The sequence below is a fragment of the Ursus maritimus genome, unplaced genomic scaffold (genome assembly GCF_017311325.1).
Source record: "Ursus maritimus isolate PB19 unplaced genomic scaffold, ASM1731132v1 scaffold_31, whole genome shotgun sequence".
NCBI lineage: Eukaryota > Metazoa > Chordata > Mammalia > Carnivora > Ursidae > Ursus > Ursus maritimus.
The window spans coordinates 22,267,921-22,288,695 of NW_024425675.1; the positions used below are offsets into that span (position 1 = coordinate 22,267,921).

The 20,775-nt window shown below is 34.3% G+C and overlaps 1 protein-coding gene across 2 annotated transcripts in view; it reads left to right on the forward strand.

Moving 5' to 3' along the window:
- UPF2 (UPF2 regulator of nonsense mediated mRNA decay) overlaps window positions 1-20,775 on the forward strand; it is a 105,386-nt gene that overhangs the window by 48,566 nt on the left and 36,045 nt on the right. For both annotated transcript variants that reach the window (XM_040645419.1, XM_040645420.1), the window contains exons 9-13: window positions 6,235-6,343; window positions 13,602-13,715; window positions 16,155-16,271; window positions 17,686-17,871; window positions 19,933-20,136. In XM_040645419.1, coding sequence (XP_040501353.1) covers window positions 6,235-6,343; window positions 13,602-13,715; window positions 16,155-16,271; window positions 17,686-17,871; window positions 19,933-20,136 — 730 coding nt within the window. The remainder of the gene's footprint in view (window positions 1-6,234; window positions 6,344-13,601; window positions 13,716-16,154; window positions 16,272-17,685; window positions 17,872-19,932; window positions 20,137-20,775) is intronic.

Genomic DNA, 20,775 nt, shown 5'->3' on the forward strand with positions numbered 1-20,775 from the left:
TATTCTGAGTGTTTCATATAAATGAAATTATACAAGATGTGCCTTTGTACCTAGCATCTTTCATTTAATATAATGTTTTCAAGATTCATCCATGTTCTAGCATGTATTAGAATTTCTTCCTTTTTAAGGCTGAATAATATTCCACACCAATTTTGTTACCCATTTATCAGTTGATGGACAGTAGGATTGTTTCCACTGTTTAGCTGCTAGGAGTAATGCTGACATGACTGCTTGTGTACAGGTTTATGTGTGGGTATGTTTTCATTTCTCTTCGGTATATGTCTAGGAGTGAAATTGCTATGTCCTGTGGTAACTCTTTAATGTTTTCAGTAATTGCCAAACTTTTTCATAGTGGCTGCACTATATTACATTCCCATCAGCAGTGTATGAGGGCTCCAATTTCTCCATATCCTCAAAACACTTGTTATTGTCCCTTTTTTGCTTGTAGCCACCTTAGTCGGAAGTGGTATCTTTCTGTGAGTTTTGATTTCCATTTTCCTAATGGCTGATGGTTTTAAGCATTTTTTCATATGCTTATTGGCTGTTCATATGTCTTCTTTGGAGAAATGTCTTTAAGTCCTTTACCCCCTTTTTAATTATGTTATTTATTACTGAGTTTTAAGAGTTCTTTATTTGTTCTTTGTTCCTGTGTCTTATCAAATATTATTTGCAAATATCTTCTCCCGTTCTGTGAGTTGTCTTTTCACTTTCTTGGTATCATTTGTAGCATAAAAGTTTTAAAATTTGATATCCATCTGTACAATTTTTTTTCACCTGTACAGTTCTTAAAGGTTTGATCTGAAACTGTTTTTACTTTTAGTGTGTTTTTCCTTCATTAAGTAAATAGTTGGTTCAAAAAAAAGTCTTAGAAGCCTGGCATTTTATTTCAGCCTGTTGAAGGGCTCCGCAGAAATGAAATCTATTAGAAATTCCGTCCGATATTTCATATCATTTTATAATTAATTTGTAATATAACTGTAACACTTATAATTGAAATTTCATATAAAATGTTCACAAATTAGGTATATGTATGTATCCACCACCTAGATCAAGCTAGAGATTGGGCCTAGCGTCTCAGAAGGCCCCCCTCACCTAAACTAACTTTGAGTGTAAAGTACCTACAAATCTCTCAGTTCCTTGTTCTGGTACAGTCGAACGCAGTATTGGTTTTTATGACTTGGAATCCATATGGATTGCCAAGTTTTTACAGATGGATGATCAGAATCTTTTTAGATTTCGATTAATACAAACAGAAACTGTTGAGAGAATGAAGCGCTTCCCCCTGATTCTTCAACAGCTTTTCCTCTTAGTCTTTGAAGCCTGTTAGCATGTTGTACCACTTGACGGCGCTGTTGCACTGGGAGCGGCAACATTGTGAAAAAGTCTCCAGGGCATTTGGTTGTCGATTTCAGAGTAACTGATTCCAGTCTTTTATTTTTCATATTTTTTGAATCATCATCTGCTTCATTGTTTCAATGAAGAGAATCTTTTGTATTCTTTTAATTGAACGGTAGCAGTATTCTTTCACATTCCTTCTTTTTCTAGGCGTTTTTGAACAAGATAAAATTAATAGGTTCCAACAGTTAAATTCTTTAGATTTTAAAGAGAAAAAAAAAAGCTGAACATTTCTTTTATAAAGCTGATTTATTATGAGATAAAAACCTTTAAGAATTTCTTTTCTTCCCCCTCAGTAACAAAATGTGTTTCTGCATTATTATTACTTGTAATAATGACTGGATGTTTACTAACTTGATGATCATTAACTGCTAGTAAGATACTTAAATGTGTGATTTAAGAGACCTTGAAAATGTAAGCAAGGTTTTATTGTTTAAGAAAAAAACATAGTTTTTAAAAAATGGTTCACTCATTAACTGTTGGTAAAAATAATCATCACTCTTGAGGACAAAAATTCAGTTTTCAAAGGGAGGATCTAAGTTTATTTTCTAGTTGACTTTCAGAAAAGTTTAAAAATATATATCTGGCTTAAATTTTAATACATAAATTTGCTCTTTAGTTTCATTAAAATGTTTTATTTTGTGGTTAATACCTTTAATGTGATTGGCATAGCATTTAGCACTCCATTCCCTTGCAGCCTTGCATGCATAGAGGGGTAGAAAAGACAGAAAAGCATACTTAAGCAGGACTAACACTGAAAAAATATATAATTTATTACCTTATTTACGACATAAGGGATTTTATTTTGGGAAGTAATGAATGAACAGTCACAGAGCTTAAAGATTTAAATAGGGCAGGGTGGCATTTACTATCAGCTGTCCTTTTAATTGTGAAAGGTATAATGGAAAAAGAGGAATTTTGAAAAAGTGTTAGTTTGAGAAGGACTTGGTGAGCTTTTTAGGAGTAGAGGATTCTGAGAAAATAGAATAGCTAACTTTACTTTCACGTGGCCAATTCCCACAGAACAAAAACCAGGATTACTATCTGGAAAGGCATAAAAGAGTTAAGATCTTCCAGGGAATTGTTAAACTATTTTTTAAAATCCCTTTGGAAGCTGAAAGCACTTACCTGTTTATTAGTTCACTGATAGGAGCCTGAATGGATAGCACAGACTGCTTTCCTTTAAAAAGGTTAGCTATTTCTACCTTTCTTTTGGGACTTGGAAAACGCTTTGATATAAATTGGGCTGATTTTGTAGAAGAAGAAAGAAATGAAATAAAGTATAAGTGACTTGTCCAGGAAAAGAAGAAAAAGGAAGTAATACAGTTAGGTTAAAATTTTTGATGCTAAGTGGATATAATCTCAAATTGTAGTGAAAAATACATTGAGAAAGACAACCAGAATTAAAATTAATTTTAGAAACGCAAGAGCTGGTTCTTAAAATCCAAATAGGGAAGCATTTAGAAAATATAAAGAAAAAGAACATTTAGAAGTTTAAGAAATGAGCCAGATGATATGCTAGAAGTATTTTTAAAAAACGCTTGAAAAATCTCAGAATTTTTTGGGGAAAATACTCATTTCCAAATTATATCAACATAAAATAAAGTTATCAGTTAATTTCATCTTAAATAGAGTAAGACTAGATAGCTTTATTGAGTTCTTTCAATCTTTTATGGAACAAGTGATTTTTCTGCTGTCTCGTTTCTTCCAGAGCATTGAAAAGCAAACTTGCTGTTTCATACAATGAATAGGCAGAATCTAACAAAGAAAGAGCAAGGAAGTTTGAAGGATTGACCAATCTCACTTTTGAATGTCCATATAAAAATTCTAAGTAACAAATTAGGAAATCATATTTGATAGTATATTAAATAAAAATCCAGGATCAGAGGATTGATTTTAGGGTTAAAAAGGTATTTTAAATAGGAAATATGTATATAAAATAAGAAATTATGTGATTATCCTTCTTAATTGCATAAAAATATTTGATAAGCTAGCTTTGATAAAATGTAAAACTTGATGAAGTTTAATGTTATTTTTATAAAAATCAGATGGTACTTTAAGAGTGGTGACGAATATTTTCGACTAAAGCTAACAATATTTTCGACTAAAAGCTAACAATAAACCTAGGGGCGCCTCAGTTGGTTAAGCGTCCAACTCTTGATCTCGGCCCAGGTCTCAGTCTCAGAGTCGTGAGTTCCAGCCCCACATTGGACTCTGCACTGGGCATGGAGCCTGCTTAAAAAAAGAAAATAATAAATAAACCTAGTTGTGGGATACCAGTAACATTTATTTATCTAACAAATGTTTACTGAGCACTTACTATGTTGTTGGCACTGTGTTGAGGACTAGTAAACTGTCTCCCATGGAGCTTACTTACATTCTAGTGGGGGAGGGTGACACGATAATAAACATAACAAGTAAGTAAATTATTTATATGTTATATATATATTATATGTATATTATATATGTACATGTTAGAAGGTGATAAATGCTACTTTAAAAAAATAGTGCAGGGTAGAGGATTGGGGGCGTGAGGCTGGGTGGATTTGTGGTTTCAGGGGAGTATTTGGAAGACGTCTCACTCACTGAGGAGGTGTCAGCTGGAAGTAAGACTTGGCCTTTGTGAGGGAGTAAGTGTAGATATTGGGGGAAAGAGAAAAGCATCTTCCAGCTTAAAAAAGAGCCAGTACGGAGGCTCGGAGGTGAGCTTCCCAGCCATGGGAGGGTTAGCCAGGGCAGCTGAGACTGGTGGTTACAGAAGTACTATTTGAGAGAGTTATAACCAGAGCCTCCTAACTCCGAGCACAATTCCTCTTTGTTGTCTTATGACCTTAGCTCTTGTATTCATTCAATGCATTTTTCATTTTTTGATCTGAAATTATGGCAGTTGGGGGTGGTAGAACCTAGGCAGAGGTTTAAAGTAGTTTATTTGTATTTGGCGATTGGTTATGAACTGAAACAGAAAAAAGTATTTATTGCTAAAGTGGGTTTGAAAAACAAATGAAAAACTTAATATATTCTAACTAAAATGTATTGCAATTATATTAAAATTCAATATTCCAGCCAAAGTTTAAAAATTTAGGAAGTAAATTTGCTTTTAGTGTGAATCCATCTATTATGCAAGAAAATTGAAGGTTCATTTGTCCTAGGCTTTTTTTACGCTAATAGATACAAAGAAAATTACTATGTATTTGTGAGAGTATCTCACGGGAACACTTCATTTTTGTAATATCGAGGAATAATGTGCCCCACATGTGCACATTTTCTGTATGACAGGAGTTTAACCTTCAGTTGACAAAACTTTTAAAGTAATTTAAAGAAACATTTAAAATAACGTTTAACATTAAATATCTTGATTTAGATCTTTACATAATGGATTGAACTTTTCATTGTTTCAGTAAAGAAAGATGTGATGCCTTTGATAAAATTTACTGAGTCACCACTGCAAAGCCACTATTTTCCTGACTTCTCTAAGGATCTGTTCCCTTATTTCTGAAATGGTGATTAAAATGTCCACCTTATAGGATGGTTATTAGAATCAACAAATTCAATAAAGTATATTATTAGGTGCCTAGGACAGAGCCTGGCACGTTAGTAAGAACTAAATGATAATTTTTAAAAGAAATTATAATGGTCAAAGGAATGCAAAGGCTTTCAGGCTCTTAGGTATGAATTTTAGTGCTTCTCTCCACCTTTCAAGTTTACCTCCATTCTTCCTTTCTTTGCTATGTTTCTTCTTCCAGCTGAGCCTTACTCTGTTCATGCTGGGAGTTTTCGGGATCTAATCCTAAGCCTTGCATGGTGTGCATACTTTTTTCTCTGATGGTGAAACCATTTTCTTGTATTATTCTATAGTGATGTATTCTGGGATAACCTGTAGGATTGTGTGTGTCTGTTTTCAATGGCTGTAGGCTGCGTAGTTTTTTGAGCTCTTGTGTTGAACTTTTATAGTTTTTAACTTCCTTTCTCACCGTTAACTTCATATAACTTGATACTGTCATTGCAATTGCTTTTGTTAATTCCTCACTGCTGCTTATCTACAGCGTCTGCTGAGTGTTGCATCATTGGGTAATCGAAGTTTATAAAGTAATGGCTGTGGCAGGAATGGAAAGTAAATTTTAGCTTGTGTGTTCATTCTGATTAGTAGTGGCTGCCTGGAGTGCTGGGTTAAGCAGGATTCTGGAGCTGCATTCAGGTTTGATGAGAAAGTGCTCTGATAATGAAAGGGAGTGGGAGCATGAATAACCACTTATTTGCCAGTTACTGTCTAGAGTAAGAGAGGATAGGCACTGTGGCCGAATCTGAATGGGTTCTGTAATGAGTAAGATGCAGAAGTTAGTGTGTGGGTTATGTGATAATATATTGACTTCTTAGATGCCTTCTTGGTTATCAGTTACCCTTTCACTTTAGACATTAAAGCTTCCAAATAACTTATCCGTGGATAAATGAAGGAAATGGTTTAAAAGGATTCTGTTTTGCAGTATTTAAGTTACTATTAGGTTTGTTTACTTAGTAATTACGTGATTAAAAATTCAGGCCATGTAAAAACTTGGTGTTTTCTGTGCTTGGTATTTCCTATGTTATCAAAATTGTATACTCCGTGAGATTGCAGATGTGCAGTAAATGCACTGAATAGAAAATACCAGGTCATTAATAAGCTTTCACAAAGCAGGTTGACTTTCCATATGCTTCATTATGATGGCAATGAATAGGCACGTCTGTACAATTACTAGCTTTTATCATTTTAATATGTGACTATATCTGAGAAAGTTTAAATTCTAAGATGAATTACTTCTGGTATGTCTTTCCTTTTACATATATCACATATAACTTTTGCAGGTTGGATTTGCTACCATTTTATGCAAGATTGGTTGCTACATTGCATCCCTGCATGTCTGATGTAGCAGAGGATCTTTGTTCCATGCTGAGGGGGGATTTCAGATTTCATGTATGTATTTAAGCATTTATTTTGTTATATATGTATACACACATTTATATACTTATAAGTTGAGTGAGGATTCTTTAAGAATATGATTATTGTATTGGTAAGCATATTTTTGAAATTTGATAGTGGTATAATAGTTCAGAATGTATGGACTTCTGAGTTTTTAAAATGTAAATTTTCTCAACAAAGCTTGAAATTGCTAAGTGATATATTCCAATTTGGAGATGAGCTGTTGCTGCTACCTTGTTTCCTACAGGTACTGCACTTTTTGCTTTTGTAAAGTAAAAACTATTCTCGAAGGTCAAGAGAGCGAGCAGGTCTCCTTGGTGTCCCCAGAAGAAACATGGGATTGGCCATGCGAGTCAGGGCACAGTGTCTGGAGGATGCCTGTTTAGGTGTCGGGACTCCAAATGTCTGGGGCACATGAGGTTGCATAATTGATCTGATCAGTGAATGCTGTCATAGTCCATGTTTTTACTGATTCTTGCCTTAACAATCTTTACCTTGTATAGCAGTAAGTTCTTTAAGAGTACCCTGGTAAGTACCAGGGACCGGTTTCCAGACAGCTTCTCTCCCTTCCCAGTCCTAGGTGTCTTAACAAATTGCCTGTTAGTGATTCTCCAAATCCATACTATCCATCACCTTGTGCAGGTGATAGAAATACAACCTTGAAAGGAGTAAAATGATTCCTTAAAAGTGACTGAAAGTGAATATTGGTAGACTGAAAAGATATGAAATTCAAGTGGTTATGTCAGCCAATGAGAAAAAGTTGACAAACTTAGCTTTATAGCAAGTTTCTTGGAATGCAAATAAATGTTTGCTATGCTCAGTATGCACTTTATTGCACTCATTATACACAAATTGGTATTGCTGAGTGCTCAGAGAACAGAAATAATTCCTGAGATCAGGAATCTCACAACATACTTGTGAAGAAGAGGCATAAATACAAAAACAAGAGTGAAATAAACATTTAAACCCTAAATATATTTGATATTATGAGAAATTGCATGCTTAATTGCCAAATGAATTGTCCAAGAGTGAGAGCCTTGAGTTCATAGGAAGGAGAAAGTCTCAGTGAGCATTGGAATGACCTCTAAAGGCTTCTTGCCATAGGAGTTAGTTTATATGAGATTTGCAGTTAAGATTTTTCTGGGGCAGTTTTTGCTGAAGTGTGTTTGGATTTTCATACATAGTATTAAGCAAGGACCGGTTTCTGTGTTTTAAAAGCAGTTTGGAAACTGAGATCAAGAGAGTTAAATGGTTTTGTTTTTGTTCTCTTTTAAGAATTCCCAAAGCTTTAATAGGGTAATGTGCACTTTAAACCTCTTGGAAGGAGTCAAATACATAGTCACTCAAAGAACCCACTTTAATAAATGCTGCCAGTTCAGGGATTGATGCATCAAGAGTCGTAATATTCACATTGATTTATTTAATCCCATCATGCAAAACAAGAAACTTTTCTTGGCAGACAGTATGACTCTATTATATGAGTTATGCATATACCCCTCAACCAAATCCAAAAACAACACACAGGTTGCTGGACCAAGCATAATTAGTGCTTTTGGTGAGAAATTTAAGATTAGGATTATTCTATTCATGTATCTTTCACCTCCCACCTTTGATAATTGGGGTGGGAGTTGAGGGAATTGGCAGTTATGTTCCTCATGTAATGCTTCATCACAACTCAAAGACCTAGCAGAATTCTAGAACACTGTGAGAACTACTGCTTTCAGGGGAGAGAGGAAAAGATACTTGAAGTCATTGATCACTTCTGCCTCCTTCAGGATCTCTTTCCCCACCCCAGCATCTGCAGACTTTGCCAGAGACTTGTTTTTTTGTCTGTGTATGCTCAACACGTTCCCATCCTTAAGTGAAAATAAAATAATAGCAACAAGAAAATGTCTTTCAACCTCAACTCCATCCTCTTTCATTTTCTTCTTGTTCGAGTTTTTTTAGAGTATACTTGTCTCTTCTGCTTCTGACATTTACCCTTTGTTTTACCATCATAGCACTCTGGCAAGAGACCACCAGCATCCTCTTATCACTGTATGTTAGTTGATGTCTCGGCAGATTCTAAACTGCTGGACTGTTCTGCTCTTTTCTGTCATTCTGTCTTCTTCTAAGGTCTTGACCTTTGAAGGTCAAGGTACTTAAGTGGGGATAATACTGGTATCTTTTCAGATGGGATTGTTCTTCTGTATTAAGCTAGATAATGGATATAAAGTTCATCACACAGTGTTCAGACATAGATATTATTGCAATAATTACCCCTTCTCTCCCACTACTCTCTCCTGGTTCTTACTTATGGCTGCTATTCTCAGTATCTTTTATCAGTAGTAAAATATTTTTTACTTTTTTCCAGCTGAGTATATTGTTGTGTTCCCCACGCTTTCTTCTTCACCCTCCTTTTTGACAGAACACATTTTACCTGGGCTTCAGTTGACTTTTATTTCTCAGCAACCTCAAATACATGTCTTTTGCCAGAATCTCTCTCGGTGCTTAGAAAGTTCTCATGTAGTTCTAGCTAAATATGACCAAAAAATAAACTCATGACTTCTCAGAAAACATCTTTATCCTTCACTTTCTCATATCAACCTGTCTGTAAATTTGCAATATTTTTTTCTCTAGTCACTAACAGAAATACTTCTGCTTTTGCTCCTTGGACATTCAGGAGCCAGCACGAACCAAATTCTGTTCGTACTATCTTCTCAAACTCTTCTTCAAATCTAGCATCTCCTCTTCACAGCTTGAATTATGAGAATAGCGTTTTACTCAGGCTTCCCTGTCTCTTGTCTTCTAATTGCAACATATTGTCACAATCATACTTACCCTCTGCTTAAGAACCTCACCTGAGAAATAAAACTGGTTAACAAAACTATATGAAATCTCATATAGTAGTCAAAGAAATTCTAGTTAAAACAACAGAGCTGCTAATTTGACCAACAGATTAGTAAGGATAATAGAAATGAGAAACCACCTGTACTTGAGGTCAGAATTTGGAGGACAAATTTGGTAAGATGTTTCAAGATTCTTAGAGGCATTTATACATGGGCAACTTTGAAAATCTGTCCTAAGTATGTAATCCTCTGTACCCAAAAAAGCTTTATTTACATCATGAATTATGGGGGAAAAATGGAAGATAAGCTAAAAGCCCAAGAGTGAATTAAGAAAATGGTCATATAGTCAAAATGATATAGAGCCATTGAAAGTAATATTTTCCAAAAAATTTTCATAACATGAAAGTGCTTCTTTGGGTGGAAAAAAAAAAAAGCAACCTGTATAATCTTACACAGAATAAATTTACAGTTATGTTAAAATGCTTGGAATGTAAAGAACAAAAGAATTACATATTAATATGTTAGCAGTGGCTGTCTTTGAATAGTGGGGCAATAAGAAATATTTTTTCCTTTTTAATTTTCCATGCTCTCCAAATTTTCAACAGTCTACTTCTTTAGCAGTGAAGGGACAGCTTTTATTTAAATATAAGCCTATCAGACTGACTGACATTTTTAAAATTAGTGGTTTTACAACTTTTTAAATCAAATCTCTCTAGTGGTAAAATAAATTGACTACATATCCCAGTTTGGCATATTTATATATAAATTGTATATATTAGCAATTGTATGAAATATTTTGTGTAAATTTATAAAATAAAAGTAAATTGAAAAGTATGAGATCAAAAATGTAAGTAGAAGTTCCAAGACTTTTTTCCGACACTCGTAGATGAGGAGTCTTACCCACCCTACCCTGGAGATCAGTGGTCCACAGCATAAAATAAACTTTGAAGGCAAATTTACTTGTTTATAGACTCAGCGCCTTCTTAGTGTCTAGCATATAGTAGGTTTTCCAAAAAATTAGAATTATTAAATGAATAAAGTTTATGTAAAACAAAATGAGCAAATCATAGAGAACCAAGTATAATGTCTATTTGGGTGAAGTTATAGAAGGACCAGTTTGGGGAGGAAGGTCTTCCTAGATAGCCCTCAGAAATCCTTACTTTTTATATGTTGATATATCTGAAGAGTTTTATTAATGCTTATGAATTTAGTTATTCAGTTGATCTCAGTTTTAGCTGTCATTAATAAATGAGTTGTAAGCAACATTTTTACCAATGAAGATTGATTATGTAAGTAAAATTCTATAAGAGTCTTTGAACTAGAAATATATATAAAATTTCATGTTGTTAATTCATTTACTTCTGCAGAAGTGTTCTGACATACCTTTTGATCATGAGCTAAGAGATAAGACTGGAAAATAATGAATAAGGAGTCAGAATAAGTCAGTCTAAAAAGACTTATAAAAATATAAAAACTTATAAACTTATAAAAATATAAGTTACAGCCTTTTAAAAAGCCTTCATTTTTTTCATCTGAAAATGAGGGAATGAGATAATTGATTTTTCATAATTCACTTAAAAATTCTATAATTTTGTCATGTTATTTAGATTGTACCTCCTTACCCTTCAATAATATTTAAGAATAATTGTAGATGATACACTATGTTACATGTTTTGAAAGTTACAATGCTCAGTAATACCTAAAATTGTATAATGTTCCATAGCAGTTACTAAGAGCTTGTACATGGAGAATCAGCCAGAGATTTTTAAAGACATGTTTGTATATTTCTCAGCCCCACTCCCTCTTAAGATTCAGCTTCAGTATTTTATTTTTTAATTGCTTCCTTATACATTTTTTGTTTCCATGTTTCTTCAACTGTAGAAGAAACACATGCTCAGTGTGGGTTATTTAGAAAATATAAAATACATAATTTAGAAAAAAGAGGGGCAACCCCATAATTTCATCACTTTAAAGCAAACCTATTAATCTTTTGTATATTTTCCTTTTTTTCCTCTGTAGTTTTTTTGGGGGGGGATGAATTTATAGTATATGTATAATTTTCCATTCTTTATTTCCCACCGAGAAGCATTTTGCCATTTAAAACACCTCTTACACATATTTTAAAGGGGGTATAATCTTTTGTTCTGTACTCTGGTTGCTTAGACATCAAGTGAAGTGTAGCCATCGTTACTACCACCACTACCTTCATCATCATCACCATCCTTTTTTTAAATCTTTATTTTAACAAATGAGCCAATGGTTCAGGGAATTTGTGTGAATTATCCAAGATTAAATACCCCCCAAAATGGCGCAGAATGACTGCAAGGGCTCAGATTTCTGACTATAGATCATTTGCTCTTTTGTGCCCCTGCGATACATCTAAAATCATTAAGCATTTTCATTTATTTGTTCACCCCATAAGCAATTATTTAGTGTCCACGTATGAGTGATAACAAATATATAAAGATGGATAAAATTAATCATAGCTAATATTTATTGAATTCTTCTTGGTGCCAGGCACTATTGTGTGTGCTTTACGTATCAATTGACTTAAGACAACAACTTTATGAGGTAGATTACTTTTATTAGTTCCATTTTATTTATTTATTTATTTAAAGATTATTTATTTATTTATTTGACAGAGATAGCCAGCGAGAGAGGGAACACAAGCAGGGGGAGTGGGAGAGGAAGAAGCAGGCTCCCAGCGGAGGAGCTCGATGTGGGACTCGATCCCGGAATACCGGGATCACGCCCTGAGCCGAAGGCAGACGCCTAACGACTGCGCTACCCAGGCGTCCCATTATTAGTTCCATTTTAAAGATGAGGAGATTGAGGCACAGAGTTTAAGTAACAGCTAGTAAGTGATAGAGCTGGGATTTATTTAAGTCCAGCAAGTCTGGTCCAGAGTCCATACTCTTTAATGTATCCTAGGAGTTCATAAAATAAGATAAATCTGTATGAGGAGCTTTTCATATGCAGTACTTAACAAACATTTATTTGTGAAAGGATCTTATAAAAGCTGTGTTCTTTTCTGAATTGCTGAAACAGTCAAGGTTAAAGTTCTGTAAGTTGAATTTTATGATTTTATTTTTAATCGATGCAGTTTTATTGATGCTTTAATAAGTGCTTATAGTGAGCTTCTAGTTTGCTCTGATATTTTAAATGAGTAAACATAGTTTTGTTTAAAAATTATCCCTGAAGAGCTAAAAAATCTTAACATATATCTCTGCTTGCTGTAGAAAGTAGGTCCTTAAAAGTGAAGGTGATAAATTCAATCTAAGTGTTAGCTCCTTGAGTATGTAGAAGTTTAGTATTTATATAAATGACTGTCATTAATTGTCTAGCTGCTGGTGAGGTTAGGCCTTATTTTAAAACCCAGCACATAGTAAGGTACTGGAATTCCCAAGTAATAGGAGACTGGGATTTTAGTACTGATCTTTCGTCAAGTCATTTGAGAGCTTTGTGTTGTTTTGTTGTTGTTTAAATTATTAAATCAGATTATAACAGCTATTGTTTCTTTCTCAGAATGTTGTTATGTGGAACAAATAAGATAGGATAGTAATCTGGAAAAGTAGAAAACACTAAACTCGTTCAAGGCACCACGATATTGAACAACTGAATAAGATAGGAGAGTATTCTGAAAAAGTAAATTAAACTAGTTCAAGGCACCACCACGTTATTGTCATTGTTGTTCACATAAAAGGTTCCTAGACTGTAGGTTGTTTTCTGATGAAACTAATCCATTTACTTTATCTTGACATATGTTTGCATTGTACTGTTGTATTAGGATTTTGTTGTACTGAATATTTCTTGAAATGTGTGCCCAAGTTAGAGGGCTTATATTTGCAAAGCTTGAAATTTGATATACAACTATGACTGATGATAAAAAAAGAATAGTGATTATATCAGAAATTTCACTGTAATGAATTAATGATAGAAAATGCATACTGTAGTTCATAAGTGTAATACACTAAACCTTAATAATATTTTTGCTTAAGTGAGCTCTTGGTACTTATTATTTTTAAAGCAGCATTTTCTAAAATGTGTTCCTTATAATATTAATTTAATGGGATGTTAACTAGTAGTTGCTAGCATCTCAAAAAGAGGTTTATGTTGCTAAATAAATTTGAGGTAAATTGAATTGAATTAGGTTAGACAGGCTTCTTTATTTGAGAACCTATTTAAGCCCAATAAAGTGCATCGTTTCCCCAAATTATTTGACCATGGAACTGTTTGCAAAATCATATCCTAGCACTCGTGTTCCACAGAGCTTACTTTCCCTTAATGTAAAGTAATTTGAATAGCAAGAAATTTACCCAGATTTATTTAAAAGATATGCAGTCTTATTAAAATTACATTTCTTACCACAGAGATTTCAAAATGTTAATTCTCTAAGCTAATGTCTCTCTTCTCTTAATTTGTAGGTTCGAAAAAAGGACCAGATCAATATTGAAACAAAGAACAAAACTGTTCGTTTTATTGGAGAATTAACTAAATTTAAGATGTTCACAAAAAATGATACATTACATTGTTTAAAGGTTAGTGCTGCATTATTTGAGTTGTTTTTAGTAGACAAATTTAAAGTTTTAGTTATAAATGCTGGAAAAAATGAGATAAGTAAGGAGTATCTGTTTAATCCTAAGGACAAGAAAGGAGTAAAAAAGAATGTTAAACAGATAAACAGAGTTGAAAACAAATAATAGTATGGTAGGTAGAAATGCAGCTATCACAGTAATTACATGAAATATGAAAGGACAAAATACATAAAGTAAAAGCCTGAAGAATCTAAGACTGGATTAAAACAACACTGTAGGCTGCCTGCAGGAAAGATAAATCTGAAGACCAGAAAGGCTAACGTAAAAAAATGGGAGAAATATACCATGGAAGCACTTAGACTTAAAGTCACCTGGTTTCAGGGCACCTATGTGGCCCAGTCGGTTGAGCGTCCAACTCTTGGTTTCACCTCAGGTGGTGATCCCAGGGTCGTGGAATCGAGCCCCATGTTGGGCTCTATGCTCAGTGTAGAGTCCGTTTGACATTCTCTCTCCCTTCCACTCATGCTCACTCTTTCGCTCGCTCTCTCTGAAATAAATAAATCTTTAAAAAAAATCGCCTGTTTTTATTATCAGGCAATTAAGGTACAAAGCATTTATTATAAATAAAGAAGGACAATTCATAATGATGAAGAGATAATTTTAGCAGGAAACTATTACCTTCCTGAATCGGTATGAATCCAGTAAGGGACCCTCAAAATATGTAAAGTAAAAATTAGCAAGGAAAGAAGTAAACAAATCCACAGTCATAGTGAGAGACTTTGAGACACCTTTCACTAACTGAAAGAAGAGGCAGGCAAAATTAGTACATATATACAGAATTGAACAATACAGTTAACAGCCTGGATCTAATTGACACTATACCCAACAGCATCAGAACTTAAAGTCTCTTCAGATGCACATGGATCATTTACCATAATTAACAACAAAAAAATCACAGCAAATTAGAAAAGACTGAAATTATTCAGATTATGTTTTCTATCCACAATGGAATTAAGCTAGAAATTTGTAAGTAATTGTATGTGGAAAAGCTGATGCAGCAGAGATGGAATAATTCTGTATTTGGAATTGATCACAACTAACAATGACAAATTTTGTATCAAATTGATTTCCTTAGGATATTAGGTATTTTACACTAAGTGGGTCTCATTCAGGTACATTTGGAAAACCCTGAGTTAAAACAAATTTATCAAGTTTCTTTACTGCTTGATTTCTTGAGAGTCTTTTTAAAATATTAATAGTCATTGTAAATACTCAAGAGTTTAAGTTTCCTAAACCTACTTGGAATGTCTCAGAAGACAACAGAGCACGTTTAGGGAAACTCTGGACAGCATTTTAAGAGCGATTGTGAAAGATTTCTCAATGCTGTATTTGAAGGAAATCTTACCATGGAACTATTTAAACATTAGTATACTTCTTTATAGTAATTATTACAAATACATAGGAAGGATATATGTTTCTTTGACCTAGAAATTCCATTTCTATATGTTTGCTTTAAGGAAATAATAAATATGTGCACAAATTTATCTACAAGGTTGTTTGTCCCACAGTTGGTTAAGTAGCAAGAAATAGTAAACACTTTTAATATCCAATAAATAAGAATCACTTAAGTTTTAGTGTAGTTCATATTATGCAGTAATGCACCCCTTTTAAATCATGCCATAGAAGGATAAATAAGGACAGAGCAAAATAGTCATATTAGCTAAAAAAAAAAACCAAGTTATTAAATAATGCGATATGTTTGAATCAAAACTGTTTTGGTTTAGAAAATATGCATATAGGGGCGCCTGGGTGGCGCAGTCGTTAAGCGTCTGCCTTCGGCTCAGGGCGTGATCCCAGCGTTCTGGGATCAAGCCCCACATCAGGCTCCTCCACTAGGAGCCTGCTTCTTCCTCTCGCACTCCCCCTGCTGTGTTCCCTCTCTCACTGGCTGTCTCTCTGTCAAATAAATAAATAAAATCTTAAAAAAATATATGCATAGAGAAAGATTCGGAGGATAAATACCGAAATGTTACAGTAATGTGTTACGTTTGTAAATTTCATACGAGCCTGTTGTGGTCAGAATTTTACAGTTAAATGTCATACAAACCAAAACAAAAAAGTGATTTAGAAAATGTTAGCTGTGTATGTCATAGTTGTTTAAATACATAGAATCTAATGGTCATTATAGAGAAAGGGCTTTGATACTAGTTCTCGTGTATTTATCTGAAAGAAAAGGCATTAAGTATATTGAAGATTTTATATAAAATTTTTTTGGCTGAACAAAGATACTCAGCAATGAAGCTTGTTAAGCCAAAGTAGACTAGCTTTTGTTTTTCACACTTGACATTTTTTAAGTTGTTATACACATTAGATCTGTATTTTCTTTTTTTAATAGGATTGAAGTATTGTCTTTGTGTTTTCTCATCATCATTATTATTACAGATGCTTCTATCAGACTTTTCGCATCACCATATTGAAATGGCATGTACTCTATTAGAAACATGTGGAAGATTTCTTTTCAGATCACCAGAATCACACCTGAGGACCAGTGTACTTTTGGTAAGGACTTGAGGATCCTAGCAAGAGCTTGAGGTTCTTGATTTACTTCAGGGCTTAGAAATATTGACCAGTGCCTATGATCTTGCTCTGCTATATAAATAAAAGCATTTCTACCTAAACTAGAACCTCCATATTTATGTGCTGCGGCCATTCCAGGAGAGTTGTAGGAATTTTTCTCATTTGGCTGCCAGTGAGTTCATTGTATTGTAAAGGAGGATTAAGTTCAACCACAAATACCTTTTGATAAATGATGCAAATGAGCAAGTACTGTTACTACTGTTTAGTTAGAGCCGTTTTTTTTTTATGGATGTTCTTGAATGTTCGAAGAAGCCATTGTTAATGTGCCATAAGCATATAAATTACAAACTTAAAAATATAAAATTTAATTTAAAAATTAAAAACTGTAAGCTTGAAAAGTTAACTTGGGGTAGAAGCTATTTCTTAAGCTACTTAAGATGCTGACATGGCCATCAGGTTTATTAAGCAGTTAAGTTATTATGCTTATTGATAATATCCATGCATTCTCTTGCAGCCTTGGGAGGGTGGGAAGTGTGGTGGCAGAGGGAAGATTGGTGTTAGTGTTAAAGAGATCTCAGGTTTAGGAATCCCTGGGCATATACTGTCATTACATCAGTGTTACTGTTATGAAAGTCTTGATTATATCATTTTCTTTAGATAACTTATATTTTTTAGAATCCATGTGTGAACCTGAATGCTCTCTGCCAATAATATTTAATATGAAGAAACCTGAGAATTTATTTCTAATAAACAAAAATATTAACATGGGGGCTGTCAAATGGAATTGATTTCCAAATTCTCTCTAGGCTTATATCACACTAACCACTTGAAGTTCAAATTTGATCATAACAAGGAAGAAGCTCTTCTTGGTCTCAGGCTCTTAAAGTTAAATGAGACTGTATAAAAATGTAATAGAGCTAGCTTTTAATGTCTTGTATTTATTTATGGTATTTGAATCTCTGTTTTTGCTAGGGAAAACATTTACCAGTCATGGTGGTATGCATGAATATTGGATTGGCTCAGTGGATCTTTTCCGCTCTTACAGCAAAAGCAGCTAGTTTTTATCACTGGTTGACTAGATCTGTTTTGAATCACCACCTCTTGAGTTGACGCTCAGGGCTGTGGACAAGTCATAAACCTTGGGTGCTTTTAGTTTTCTTGTTTGTAGAGCTGTGTCAGAGCCTAAGGCCTAACACCAAGCAGTCATGGACTAATTTGTTCTAAAAACATGGTTTTGGTATAGTAGTATGCTAGTACATTCTTAGGAATACCTAGTGAGTGGGGTTTTTTTTTTCCTTTTCTAGTCCTATACTGAAATCCTGTCACTGAGAATAGAAATTTGGTTAGGAATAAACATTAGAATGAAAGTATTTTGACTTAGACTTTTTTATTTTAGGAGCAAATGATGAGAAAGAAACAAGCAATGCACCTTGATGCAAGATATGTTACAATGGTGGAGAACGCATATTACTACTGCAACCCACCTCCAGCTGAAAAAACAGTGAAAAAGAAACGCCCTCCTCTCCAGGAATATGTCCGGAAACTTTTGTACAAGGATCTCTCCAAGGTTACCACTGAGAAGGTAAATCTCATTGAAATCATAAAGTAATAGTCAATTCGAGATCTGTAGTAGTGCTGAGATGATATAATACTCAACTGAATTAATTCTTTTTCATCCTAATGATTATGGTATTAAGAGCAGTGCACTTGGCTTCTAGCCTGTGCACTAAATTGTTTAGGTCAAGAACATATATTTTAGTTTCTCCAGATCAGTTTGTTTATAAATGGTTTTAGTGTTCGACAAAGTACGGATAAGGAATGTAAGCAGCTTGCATTATTCACATTTTGTAATTGGAGACATTGAAGCAGAGCTGTTAAAGTTTCAGCAGTGAAGTTTAGGAGAGTTAAGATTAGATGACAAGTTGAATTGCGATTGCTTCTGTACAGGTCATCCTAAGATGGAAGTCATATGGTGATACGTAACATATAGGACATATGTTTTGTTTTCCTTTTATGATTCTTACTCTGACGTGGTAATCCTTCTAATTTTAATTTTGGTGCTATTTATATTTGAAATTACCACTTTGTTTCTGATATTCTGTAATGAATTTGACTTTAGGTATTCTGCTTCAGTACAGGGAATCCTAACCTTGAGTGGGCTTTAGGAGGTCCATGGCCCTCTGAAATTTCATAATTTTGGTTTCCAGAAAAGGTTAAGAAGTGCTGACCTGTTTCCTTAATTATTGCAGTTACCTGTTAGAAACTTAACTTTTAAGTAGGATATGTTGAACAGAACATTTCATGGTTAACTCTGCAAGTTGAAACAACACAGTGTAGAACTTTTTTCTTTTTAGGGAAAAAAAATGTAAAACAAGCTGCTGGACAGAGAAAACCTATGGGGAGGAGAAAAGGTGTGTGGTAATACACGCATTATACATGGGTAATAAGGAATGCTCACGCGACTTTGGAAATTGGATTCAACTTTCAGAGAGTCAGAGATAGTAGTTGTTTCAAATGACAAACAATTTGAAAGCTGTTTTAGAATTAGCTAAAAGTTTAAAAAATATAGGTTGCTTTGTGGTTGAGACAACATTAACATTTCCACTGAAGCTGATTTGAGAACATTAAATTAAGTGCTTGAAAGATGGATGGTGGCTAGGGCGCCTGGATGGCTCAGTTGGTTAAGCGTCTGTCTTTGGCTCAGGTCATGATCTCAGGGTCCTGGGATTGAGCACGACATTGTGCTCCCTGCTCAGCAGGGAGTCTGCTTCTACTTCTCCCTCTCCCCGCTGCTCCTTCTCTCTCTCTCTCTCTCTCTCTCTCTCTCTCTCTCTCTCTCTCAAATAAATAAATAAATGAAATCTTAAAAAAAAAAAAGATGGATGGTGGCTATAGAGAGGAAAGAGTGCTTTGCGATCTGCCAATAGTATCCTTTTTTTTTTCTTTCTTTTTTTTTTTTTTCAGAATAAAGATGGAAGGAACTTGATTACTAGGTAGAGCTCTGCTCACCATCTCATTACCAGTAGAGTTTTTGAAATAGTAATGGCTAACTTTTATGCGGTACTTATAATGAGCCAGACAATTTCCTATGTACCTCACGTATTTTAACTTGTCTAATCTTTAACAACAAACTGTGGAGTAAGTGCTGTTATTATCCCCCCTTTACACATGAGGAAACAGGATGCTTTGTAATGTTAGTCTTGATGTCGTATCCTCCATCTTAAGTGATCTTTTAACCCACTGATCTTGGGTTTATTTATTTACTGGAAATTTTTGATTTATAAAAAGTATCTGAGATTATTTACATTATTGATTTGCGAAAGAAAATACTGTTTTTGGTAAACCTTGGTATATGTTTTTACTGACCAGATTTTATGAGTATATACTATTAGCCTGATTGAAGATCTGGAAACTCTAGGAAATTTGGGGTATGATGAAGAGATGTTGGGCAAATATGAATAAATTTTGCCAGTAGTTAGAAGTCTCTCACTTTTCCTGTCTCTAAAGTGAAGAAGCTGATAGAGGATCTCTAAAGTATTTTTCATTGCAAAAGTTCTATGACTGCAAAATGAAAATATCTATATTGGTATATTGGAGTATGACGTACTTACCTTAAAATTGAAACAACATTCTTTCCGTGTAGGTTTTGAGACAGATGCGAAAGTTGCCCTGGCAGGACCAAGAGGTGAAAGACTATGTTATTTGTTGTATGATAAACATCTGGAATGTGAAATATAATAGTATTCATTGTGTAGCCAACCTCTTAGCCGGACTGGTCCTCTACCAAGAAGATGTCGGAATCCATGTTGTGGATGGAGTTTTAGAAGATATTCGATTAGGAATGGAGGTAATAAAGACTTTCCTTAAAGTCATCAAATTGGAGTTTGTGGAGAATTTAAATAACTTTTAAATCCGGGGGCGCCTGGGTGGCACAGCGGTTAAGCGTCTGCCTTCGGCTCAGGGCGTGATCGCAGCGTTATGGGATCGAGCCCCACATCAGGCTCCTCCGCTATGAGCCTGCTTCTTCCTCTCCCACTCCCCCTGCTTGTGTTCCCTCTCTTGCTGGCTATCTCTATCTCTGTCGAATAAATAAATAAAATCTTAAAAAAAAAACAAAAAACTTTTAAATCCGATTATTGAAAAATAATCTGGGAACCTTCCTTTTCCCTTAGGATGTCAATTTACTATTTCTTCAGAGTTAATGTTTTCTTAATGAACCCTGTTGTCTCAGATTTCCTAGTCGTCTTTCAAGCTAGTGCTGGAGAGTTTTTTCGCTTCTTTTTCTCAAGTTCAACTAGGCTTATTTTGGAAGAATATAGTAGATTTTAATTATTTCTGGGGCACTAGAACTCAGGTTATAGGAATCTATGAATCTCTTAATTAGATGAATTGGTAATCTTTTGATAAGAATTTCTATAAACTGTTTCCTCTTTCTGTTGGCTTATCATTTCCTTAATTCATGGATTACAGAAAAATAAGTTATGGG